Source organism: Rhinoraja longicauda, chromosome 5 (assembly GCF_053455715.1).
Source record: "Rhinoraja longicauda isolate Sanriku21f chromosome 5, sRhiLon1.1, whole genome shotgun sequence".
NCBI classification, from domain to species: domain Eukaryota; kingdom Metazoa; phylum Chordata; class Chondrichthyes; order Rajiformes; family Arhynchobatidae; genus Rhinoraja; species Rhinoraja longicauda.
In genome coordinates this window covers 40,173,448-40,183,226 of record NC_135957.1, presented here as the reverse complement: position 1 = coordinate 40,183,226, position 9,779 = coordinate 40,173,448, and the positions used below count along the sequence as shown (strand labels likewise).

Below are 9,779 nucleotides of genomic sequence, written 5' to 3'. Positions count from 1 at the left end.
ATGATGTGACTGTTGGTGGATCGTGATGAAAGTAGTAGAAATGTCAGAGAATGGTTTATTGGCTGCAGAGGCTGGTGAAGTGAAAGAGAAGACCAGAGGAGCTCTCTCCTTGTTCCATCTGGTGGAGGTGGAGTGAGAGCAGATCTGTTGGAAACATTGGAGACTATGGGGATTGTTACTAAGGGAGTGGAGGGCTACACATTTGGAGAGAGTGAGATTGGAGTGGGTAATGGGAGTAGAGAAGATCATAAGATCATGTGATAGGAGTAGAATTAAGCCATTTGGCCCATCGTCCACTCCGCATTCAATCATGGCTGATCTATCTCTCCCTCCTAACCCCATTCTCCTGCTTTCTCCCCATAACCTCTGACACCCATACTAATCAAGAATCTATCTATCTCTGCCTTAAATATATCCACTGACTTTGCTTCTACAGCTTTCTGTGGCAAAGAATTCCACAGATTCACCACCCTCTGATTAAAGAAATTCCTCCTCATCTCCTTCCTAAAAGAACGTCCTTTAATTCTGAGGCTATGACCTCTAGTCCAAGACTCTCCCACTAGTGGAAACATCCTCTCCACATCCACTCTCTCGAAGCCTTTCACTATTCTGTGCGTTTCAATGAGGTCCCCCCTCATTCTTCTAAACTCTAAGAACTCTAAGAAGACTCCAAACTTCTAAGTTGAGAGAGTTGATGTTGTGGTGGCAGTTGGAGGTGAAAGGTTTGAGAGAGGGTAGAAAGTTGGCAATATGGTGGTCAGGAGGAGGAGGAGGAGCGTTGTAGATGGGAAAAATAATCATCAGTCGGGGTGGTGTGGGGGGATTGGGGGAAGAGGATTCCACGCCAAAGAAATAGACTCGGAGGAGGAAGCGGTGGTAGAAGAGCACGACATCTTGGTGGACTTGGAACTCATTGAGGTGTCGACACAGTGATACAAAGGTAAGGCCTTCGCTGAGGACAACATTGAGCATTGGATAGTAGTGATGTTGAAGATATGACAAGGTTTTGGGGTTGGGGTCTGACCCAGGGTCAGGGGGTGGAGGGCTCAAGGGAGGTACCATGGAGGGGGAAGGATGGCTTAAGAGGAGAGAGGGTGTGTACAGAATGGTGTAACAATTGGGGAGGGGAGGGGGGAAGGCATGGTCAGCCTCAGGGGAAGGCTGACAGGACCCAGAGGTGTCAGTGAAGAGCCCGGAAATGCCTCCGGCTTGGACGCTGACATCAGTGTCACCACTACTTTAGTGTTTGACAAACTAAATCAAAAATGCAAATGTAGTGATATAAAATTTCATTCTGCCATCACAGAGGTCACATCTTCAGAACTACAAGTAATTTTGTTTTTTTAAAAACTTTTTTTGCTATTTCATTAACCAGGTCTATTATTAAGTACTGTTTGCAATTATTTGCTGTTACCAGATATGATGAATATGTTTTCAGAGCAAATTTTCACTACGGTTACCGTGTCATGCCAGGCTAAAATGAAAGGATTTCTAATGTACACCATGATGAAACCATGGTGCGCTTCCAGCAAAGATTGAGTCAAACTCGCTAGTCACTAGAAAAAGGCAGCAGAAAACAACATGCCTTTATAGTTCTTAAGGCTGAACATATTACTTAATAGGGTTCATGATCATTGGATGGACACCTCTGAAGTTAATGTTCCAAATCAGCTGAAATTTTCTATTGAAGATTACCTTAAAGTAATTCAGCAAAATTGGAACAAATGTTGATTGCTAAAAGGCTGTGAGTATCATTTATTGTAAAAATTACTTTTTGCTTATACTCATGCAATGAGATGATCTCTCTTTAAACCAAACCCAGAATATGCTTGATTCTGATCAAACGTTATAAATCAGTGATGTGATCACACCTCAAAATTTACCAATAAGTAAATCAGGTAATTGCAGATATGCCAATTTCACAATCACGGGCAGTGATTTTTATATATCATATCATATCATATATATACAGCCGGAAACAGGCCTTTTCGGCCCACCAAGTCCGTGCCGCCCAGCGATCCCCGTACATTAACACTATCCTACACCCACTAGGGACAATTTTTACATTTACCCAGCCAATTAACCTACATACCTGTACGTCTTTGGAGAAATGTAACTACTTTTATCAGAGCAATTTTGAATGTTCAGAAGGTTAAGCATGTCTCACAATGGATGATAATTCTGCTCTAACTGGTCTCTCAAATGTTCAGCCCGATTGTCCCTTTCACTCTGACAACACCATTGATCAATCACAGTTCACACTCGCATCTCCAAAGCCAACCCTTAATTCTAATTTTTTAAAAGACACAAAGTGCTGGAGTAACTCAGTAGGTCAGGCGCCATCCTGGAGAACATGGATAGGTGATGTTTCGGGTCGGGACCCTTCTTCAGACTGATTAATTCTAATACTAGTTTTCACCTGTGGGTGGCGATCATGTCCAGCATCACATTTTGTTGAAGCATCCCTAGATATATTTTTTTGCTGCTAGATCAGGAAGAATTCCACTGGTTTCACATGTCACCAGATTAATGCCCACTAAAACAGGTAAATCAATGGCCATCAGCATGCTTTCGTGAAAAAAATCTTCGCTTATCAAAAAAATGAATGCTCATGATAAAAGGTAAATCTATGGCCACAGGGTTTATATATGTAATCCAAGATCAGGTGACCGTTCAAGAAACAATTTAGACAGTATGAGAAAGCCTGACCACCACTTTGTACAGACAGTTAGATGACCATAGATACTGACCAAAATCTGTTTATTGACTGTTTATGTTTCTATGTAGATCACCCCAGTCTAGCATAAGGCAAAACAGTGGATTTAATCTCACTCTGAGTGCAGTTGCTCAGAATGAACTGTGACGAGGCACCTTGCATCCTTAACCAGACCCTCTTTGCAAATACATATTCTGCAAACAGGACTGTCTCCTCCTCACTCGAACTGTCTCACCTCCAGTTTAAATTCCATTTGGAATATTTTGGAGAACCAAGAACCAAGGGCCACATGTGTTAGGAGTGAGATTGCAACGACACAAAAGGATCCCGATGCTTGTAGGTAAGTTCTGGTGACGGGGCATTCTGCCAGATGATCTGTACGGTCTACTCAAGGAACCACCCCACAAGATCCATAATGTTTTTGTCTTACAGTGCCTGCAGAACATTTTGTGCCGGCCCACTGTCTAATAGATTTGTGGCCCAAAGCCTTTTATCTGGAAGAACATTTCCACAAAGGGTAAGTATTGCAGCAAAGTCTAGCTGTCTGGGACATTGCGCAGTAACAGGGCCAGGCCCATCCTTTGCCAAATCGGATTCGTATAACTTCAGTACGTAGCGGCACTTTGTACATCGGTACTGAGCACAACCTGGTGCAGATGGCAACATTTTTTTTTTTTTTTCAAAATTAAACTTTATTCCATGTAAAAATATATAAACAAAAATGAAGGATACTGTGCAAAGCCTATTACTTTCTTTGTGTAAATTAGCTGATACAAACTGCAAACACATGCCACTGTATCAAGTGGCTCAAACACATGTTACACAACATGGAGCACTATTACATCACGAGGTTCATATTCACGAGACCATGTTTTTCATTTGCTACGTATTATATGCAAACAATATTTTTTTAAATGTTTTATATTTATGTACAATTAGTTAAAAGCTTTGGCTTGTTCATATTTCCAGTATCTACTATTTATTGGATTTTCATGGAAAGGAGCCAATCCAGGTGAGGTATGGATTAATTAGACTGGAGCAGGTATTCGAAAGAGCTTGTTTTTATAGTCAGGTAGAGTAGACTGTCAGCTTAGGTAGACTGTCAGTGGTGGTTTTAATGCTAGCAAGGATTTTTGGATGAAAATCTATCGCAGGATCAAATATGACACCAAGGACAGAAACATTTAGTTCTGTTTATGACAGCAGGTGAGATTATTCATGGATATGGTGGGATTTTACAGGTTTGTCCAATTAATCTGATTTCTCAAGTTTATTTATGTTGGTATATTGAGTAAAATACAGTGCTGGAGTAACTCAGTGGGTCAAACAGCATCTCTGACAGAAAGGGTGTTTACCTGAAATTGGAGAGTTTAATACTTTGACAAAACAAAGATAGAGGTTCACTATTGCTGACCATCAATTACAAACACAATTTCATAGAATCTTAGAAAATAGGTGCTGGAGGAGGGCATTTGGCCCTTCGAGACAGCACTGCCATTCATTGTGATCATGGCTGATCATCTGCAATCAGTAACTTGCGCCTGCCTTCTCCCCATATCCCTTGATTCCACTAGCCCCTAGAGCTCTACCTAACTCTGTGGCAGAGAATTCCACAAATTCACAACTCTCTGGGTGAAAAAGTTTCTTCTCACCTCAGTTTTAAATGGCCTCCCCTTTGTTCTTAGACTGTGTCCCCTGGTCCTGGACTCCCCCAACATTGGGAACATTTTTCCTGCATCTTGCTTGTCTCGTCCTTTTATGATTTTATAGACAATAGACAATAACTGCAGGAGTAGGCCATTCGGCCCTTCGAGCCAGCACCGCCATTCAATGTGATCATGGCTGATCATTCTCAATCAGTACCCCGTTCCTGCCTTCTCCCCATACCCCCTGACTCCGCTATCCTCAAGAGCTCTATCTAGCTCTCTCTTGAATGTACTCAGAGAATTGGCCTCCACTGCCCTCTGAGGCCTCTATACGCTCTGAGGCCTCTATACGATGTTTAATGGCCACTAATGGACAATTATGTCTGAAGCAAGTCTGAAGAAGGGTCTCGATTCTCGACCCGAAACGTCACCCATTCCTTCTCTCCAGAGATGCTGGCTGTCTCGCTGAGTTACTCCAGCATTTTGTGCCTACCTTCGGTTTAAACCGGCATCTGCAGTTCCTTCTTACACAATGGACAGTTATAGATTGCGACAGACAAATGCAAGATAATGGTTAATTTAGGATAAGTTGACAATTATATCGATGTGCATAGAAAAGTTGATCAATACACTTCTAAAACCTGACAATCCCGGTGACTCATCATGGGAAGACAGTCTTACTGGTTCTAAAATACTAACAGCACACTATTTATCGTTTCAAAATACTGGTAACCCTGGGCGTGGTTTACTGCTTCCCAAACGTAACTCTGGACTCGTCGTGTCACTTGCCAAATGCTGGCAGCTTTTTGCAATAACTGGAAACAGCAAATCTATAAGCATTTCAGAGATCATATATTTTTTTCACTGATAACCGCCGATTAGAAATCCTTTCGCAAACTTGTTTTATTTTTTTCCTCAAGTGTGGGGGAGGGTAGTAGTAACAGTGTTTCCCTTCCTGTCTCTTGCAGACTGGGAGCTGACCTCTCGCACTGTCCAAGCAACGCGGCTCCAATCACCGAGAGGCGGCGATGAGCTCAACCAGCAGACTGCCATTGGACGGCTATATTTAGGAGACAGCGCCGGCCCTTTAAAAGGCAAAGGAGGCGGCTTCGATGCATGCATGCACTGCCTGCTTGTGAGTGACTGAGAGGAGGATGCAGAGTACAGCCGGTCAACTTTAAAATCCGTGATCGCACTCCTCCCTCCATTCAGTTGCGTTGAGAAAGAATAATAATTGAAAGAAACATTTGTCAGTAGGGGAAGAGAAAAAGTTTACAGGGAAAGCAGAAGAGACGGCGACCATGGCTGCAATCCGGAAGAAGCTGGTGGTGGTTGGCGACGGTGCCTGTGGCAAGACCTGCCTGCTGATCGTCTTCAGCAAAGACGAGTTCCCTGAGGTCTACGTGCCCACTGTATTCGAGAACTATGTGGCTGACATCGAGGTGGACGGTAAACAGGTGGAGCTGGCTCTGTGGGACACGGCGGGGCAGGAGGACTATGACCGTCTGCGACCCCTGTCCTACCCCGACACCGACGTGATCCTCATGTGTTTCTCGGTGGACAGCCCGGACTCGCTGGAGAACATCCCCGAGAAGTGGGTGCCGGAGGTCAAGCACTTCTGCCCCAACGTGCCCATCATCCTGGTGGCCAACAAGAAGGACCTGCGGAACGACGAGAACGTCAGGAACGAGCTGGCCCGCATGAAGCAAGAGCCGGTGAGGACCGAGGACGGCCGTGCCATGGCCGTGCGCATCGGGGCTTATGACTACCTGGAGTGCTCGGCCAAGACCAAAGAAGGGGTGCGGGAAGTGTTCGAGACCGCCACCCGGGCAGCGCTGCAGAAGAGAACCCGGCCCAGCCAAGGCTGTGCCCACTGCTGCACCGTCCTATGATGCATCCCAGCGCTGCAGAGGAGAGCCCAGCCCAGCCAAGTCTGTGCCCACTGCTGCACCGTCCTATGATGCATGATGCCTCCCAGCGACCAGCCGGAGTGTAGTCTGTCTCTGCAAGCCGACCTCTTCCCTTCCCTGCCCTGCCTGGGTGCTTGACTCCTCTTGGACAGTAAGAAGATGCGGACAGTCTCTAGCAAGAAAACATGGGGATCATAAACGGGGGGTGGGGAATAGATTTTATTTTCTTTTTGCTCCAAAAGAGCCGACCGATCATCGGGACTGGGAGAACTGTTGTTCTTTTTTTTGGTGTTTATTTTAATTTAATTCGGCGGAAGATGAACTTTTCACACCGATTGCGGGCGGCACTGTCCCGCGGGTCGATGGGTGGGTTATGTAGCATCCCACCTGGGGTGTAGCCGACGGACTGGCTTGCAATATGCCAATGTCTGTGTTATGTATGTATGTATGTATGTGTGTGTGTATGTATGTATGTATGTATGCAGACGCTGATGTGTGTGTTCTCCTGTGAGAAACGACGAGGACTGTTTGCTGTGGGATTCTCCACCGCCTGGATTGCTTTAAGGGACATTTTGATGCAGGAAGAGCTCTGGTCCGGCGAATAAGACGCGGGGAGAGTGGAAGGGGCACGTTGGCACTTTCCTCGCCGACTGACGAGCCGGCCCCAGCCTACCTGCGAGTGAGAGAGAGAGAGAGTGACTGACTAACTGAAGGATCGCGCCTCCCACCCGAAGCGGGCGATCGCCGACCCGAGCAAAATACTGTTTCTAGCTGCACTGACGACAAACTTTGGGACACTCGCCATATACACAAGAAAAGAAAATGGGTCAATGGGTAGTAGATATCTTCAGTGTTTTCATTTGTCTGAGCATCTGTACTGGTCGAAAGGTGACTTTTTCCAACATCCATCGATATTTTTGATACGTCTCCCAAGTGGTGTACTGAGGTTGGTCATTCACTGACTCCGTTTTAAAACCAACCAGAAAAAAATGGCGAAGCTTCGCACTGATGCCAAAAGACGTGCGTTTGTTTACAGAATTATATACCGAAGTATAAGCTGTAAAAAAAGATTTAAAAATCGTTTTCACGCAAGGTATTAAATATAATCAAATCTGATGAGCCCTTTGGTTTGTTTTTATTTCCGATTTGCAAAAACACGACCTGGATGGGGTTTTTCTTTAAAACTTTTTTTTTTGCACCAATGTGAGCATTTGAATCTGCGCGGCTGGGCGAGTCTTTTAACGCTGGCGTAGACAACCGGGAGAAAACAGCAGGCAGCTACGCCGGCATCGGTCTCGTACAACCGAGTTACCGAAGTGCACAGACTGCACAGTGTGTTTTTTTAAATCTGTTTTGCTAATCTCGTTACGGCCTCAAATCCCTTCCATTCCTGCTGCTTTCCTTTTGTTAAGGAATGGGTGTGGTGCATAATTCCCCCCCGCCTCCCCCCCCCATTTCCGCTGACCTAATGCCTTCCATGTTGATGGCCAAGAGTGCTTTGTGATCACTGTACAGCAGTCGGCCTGGTTGGTATTGCGGTTATTCTCTATTTTGCCCTTTTCTAATTCGAGCGCCCGAGTTCACTGGTGCGTGGAAACAAGTTTCAAAAATTTGCGTGTCAGTTGAGTTGATGCAAATGCGGGAACTTGCCTGCTATTCAAAAAACTTCAGCTTTTCATCACCAACCATAATTCTTTTTAAAAAATCATTAATTTCTTAATTATTACACCATTAAGGAACAAAGGAGGATCTGGCGTGGAGGGATCGCTGTGAAGAGGGAAGGGGGAAACAGGGGGGGGACCTGTCACGGGGTACTTTGTAACGTTGGCAGTGCCCTTATAGAAACATAGAAAATAGGTGCAGGAGTAGGCCCTTCGGCCCTTCGAGCCTGCACCGCCATTCAATATGATCATGGCTGATCATCCAACTCAGTATCCCGTACCTGCCTTCTCTCCATACCCCCTGATCCCTTTAGCCACAAGGGCTACATCTAACTCCCTCTTAAATATAGCCAATGAACTGGCCTCAACTACCTTCTGCGGCAGAGAATTCCACAGATTCACCACTCTCTGTGTGAAAAGAAACTTTCTCATCTCGGTCCTAAAAGACTTCCCCCTTATCCTTAAACTGTGACCCCTTGGTCTGGACTTCCCCAACATCGGGAACAATTTTCCTGCATCTAGCCTGTCCAACCCCTTAAGAATTTTGTAAGTTTCTATAAGATCCCCCCTCAATCTTCTAAATTCCAGCGAGTACAAGCTGAAATGTAGCAACTATTTGCATACCTTGGGTACCCAAACAAAGAATTTCACTGTGACTTGTCACATGTGACAAAGTATTCATTCATCATGAGCTGGATCACATGTTCGAATAAATGAATGCGGCCGTTTCTTCTGGGCTAAGCGAAACGGGACTGCAAGCTTTGGATGGTGAGAAGTGTGAATAACAGTTGGGTGCTCCTGTTGTCAATATACCTTGTAACAGGAGATGTAATGTAAAAGATCCTAATTATCTAAGGTTGTAACGTGCATTTGTAAGCAGCATGTAAATACTGCAAATAATACCTTTCACAAAAGGAGCCCACCTTGGCCCATAGAGTTTGTGTCCTATTGGAATAATTGGTTAACCTTGCAGTCATTTTATAGTAACTTTCTGGCCAAACTAATGGGTGACTGGTATTTAATCGATTTCCCTCCATTTCTTCCTCTTTTCAGTGCCCCTCCCCCCCATCTATTTTACTTGTAATTTGCCTTGACTTAAATCTAAGTTACTTGATTCACTATCCATCTCTTTCACTAATTTTATTTAAAAAATTGAAACCCTTAGTTGTAGGCTTATCACAGGCAGTACTGTGTAACGTGGTGTGATGCCATGTTCATGATTGGCATAGAAATCACTTTAAACTGGCCCAAGTTCATTTCTATGGATTTTCTGCAAGAAAGTATTTCACTTCACCGCTATGCACCAAAACACAAATGCACAATTATGAATGTCCCATTCATGAACTATTGGACAAAACAGACTTAACCAATATTTTGCAATTGAAGGAGTATCATGTTGCTTAGGCACTTCCAAAACTCATATCTTGCCACACAACAAAAACAATTCTGGTGATTTGAGACTCTACTTTTCAAGAGGAAAGTATTATTTAGAAATATTTGTCGCTTCGTATAGATTTATTCAAAGGTATTAACTTAAATAATGAAAGCATTGCCCGATCAATTACTTTCATCAATATTTTAAACCAGTACGTCACCTGTTATAAAGAGGATCTTACATTACATGTTCCCAATGTTGGGGGAGTCCAGAACAAGGGGCCACAGTTTAAGAATAAGGGGTAGGCCATTTAGAACTGAGATGAGGAAAAACTTTTTCAGTCAGAGAGTTGTGAATCTGTGGAATTCTCTGCCTCAGAAGGCAGTGGAGGCCAATTCTCTGAATGCATTCAAGAGAGAGCTGGATAGAGCTCTTTAAGGATAGCGGAGTCAGGGGGTATGGGGAGAAGGC

The 9,779-nt window shown here is 44.4% G+C and overlaps 1 protein-coding gene across 1 annotated transcript; it reads left to right on the top strand.

Moving 5' to 3' along the window:
* The first annotated feature begins 5,470 nt into the window (after positions 1 to 5,470).
* LOC144593573 (rho-related GTP-binding protein RhoB) lies at positions 5,471 to 7,391 on the top strand. Its single transcript, XM_078399334.1, has one exon. It carries the CDS (start codon positions 5,664 to 5,666, stop codon positions 6,252 to 6,254), a length of 591 nt encoding a protein of 196 aa, XP_078255460.1. The 5' UTR covers positions 5,471 to 5,663; the 3' UTR covers positions 6,255 to 7,391.
* The last annotated feature ends 2,388 nt before the right edge of the window (positions 7,392 to 9,779 follow it).

Excerpts from the sequence above, each read along its gene's own strand:
- LOC144593573 (XM_078399334.1), top strand. The coding sequence starts at position 5,664 with ATGGCTGCAATCCGGAAGAAGCTGGTGGTGGTTGGCGACGGTGCCTGT.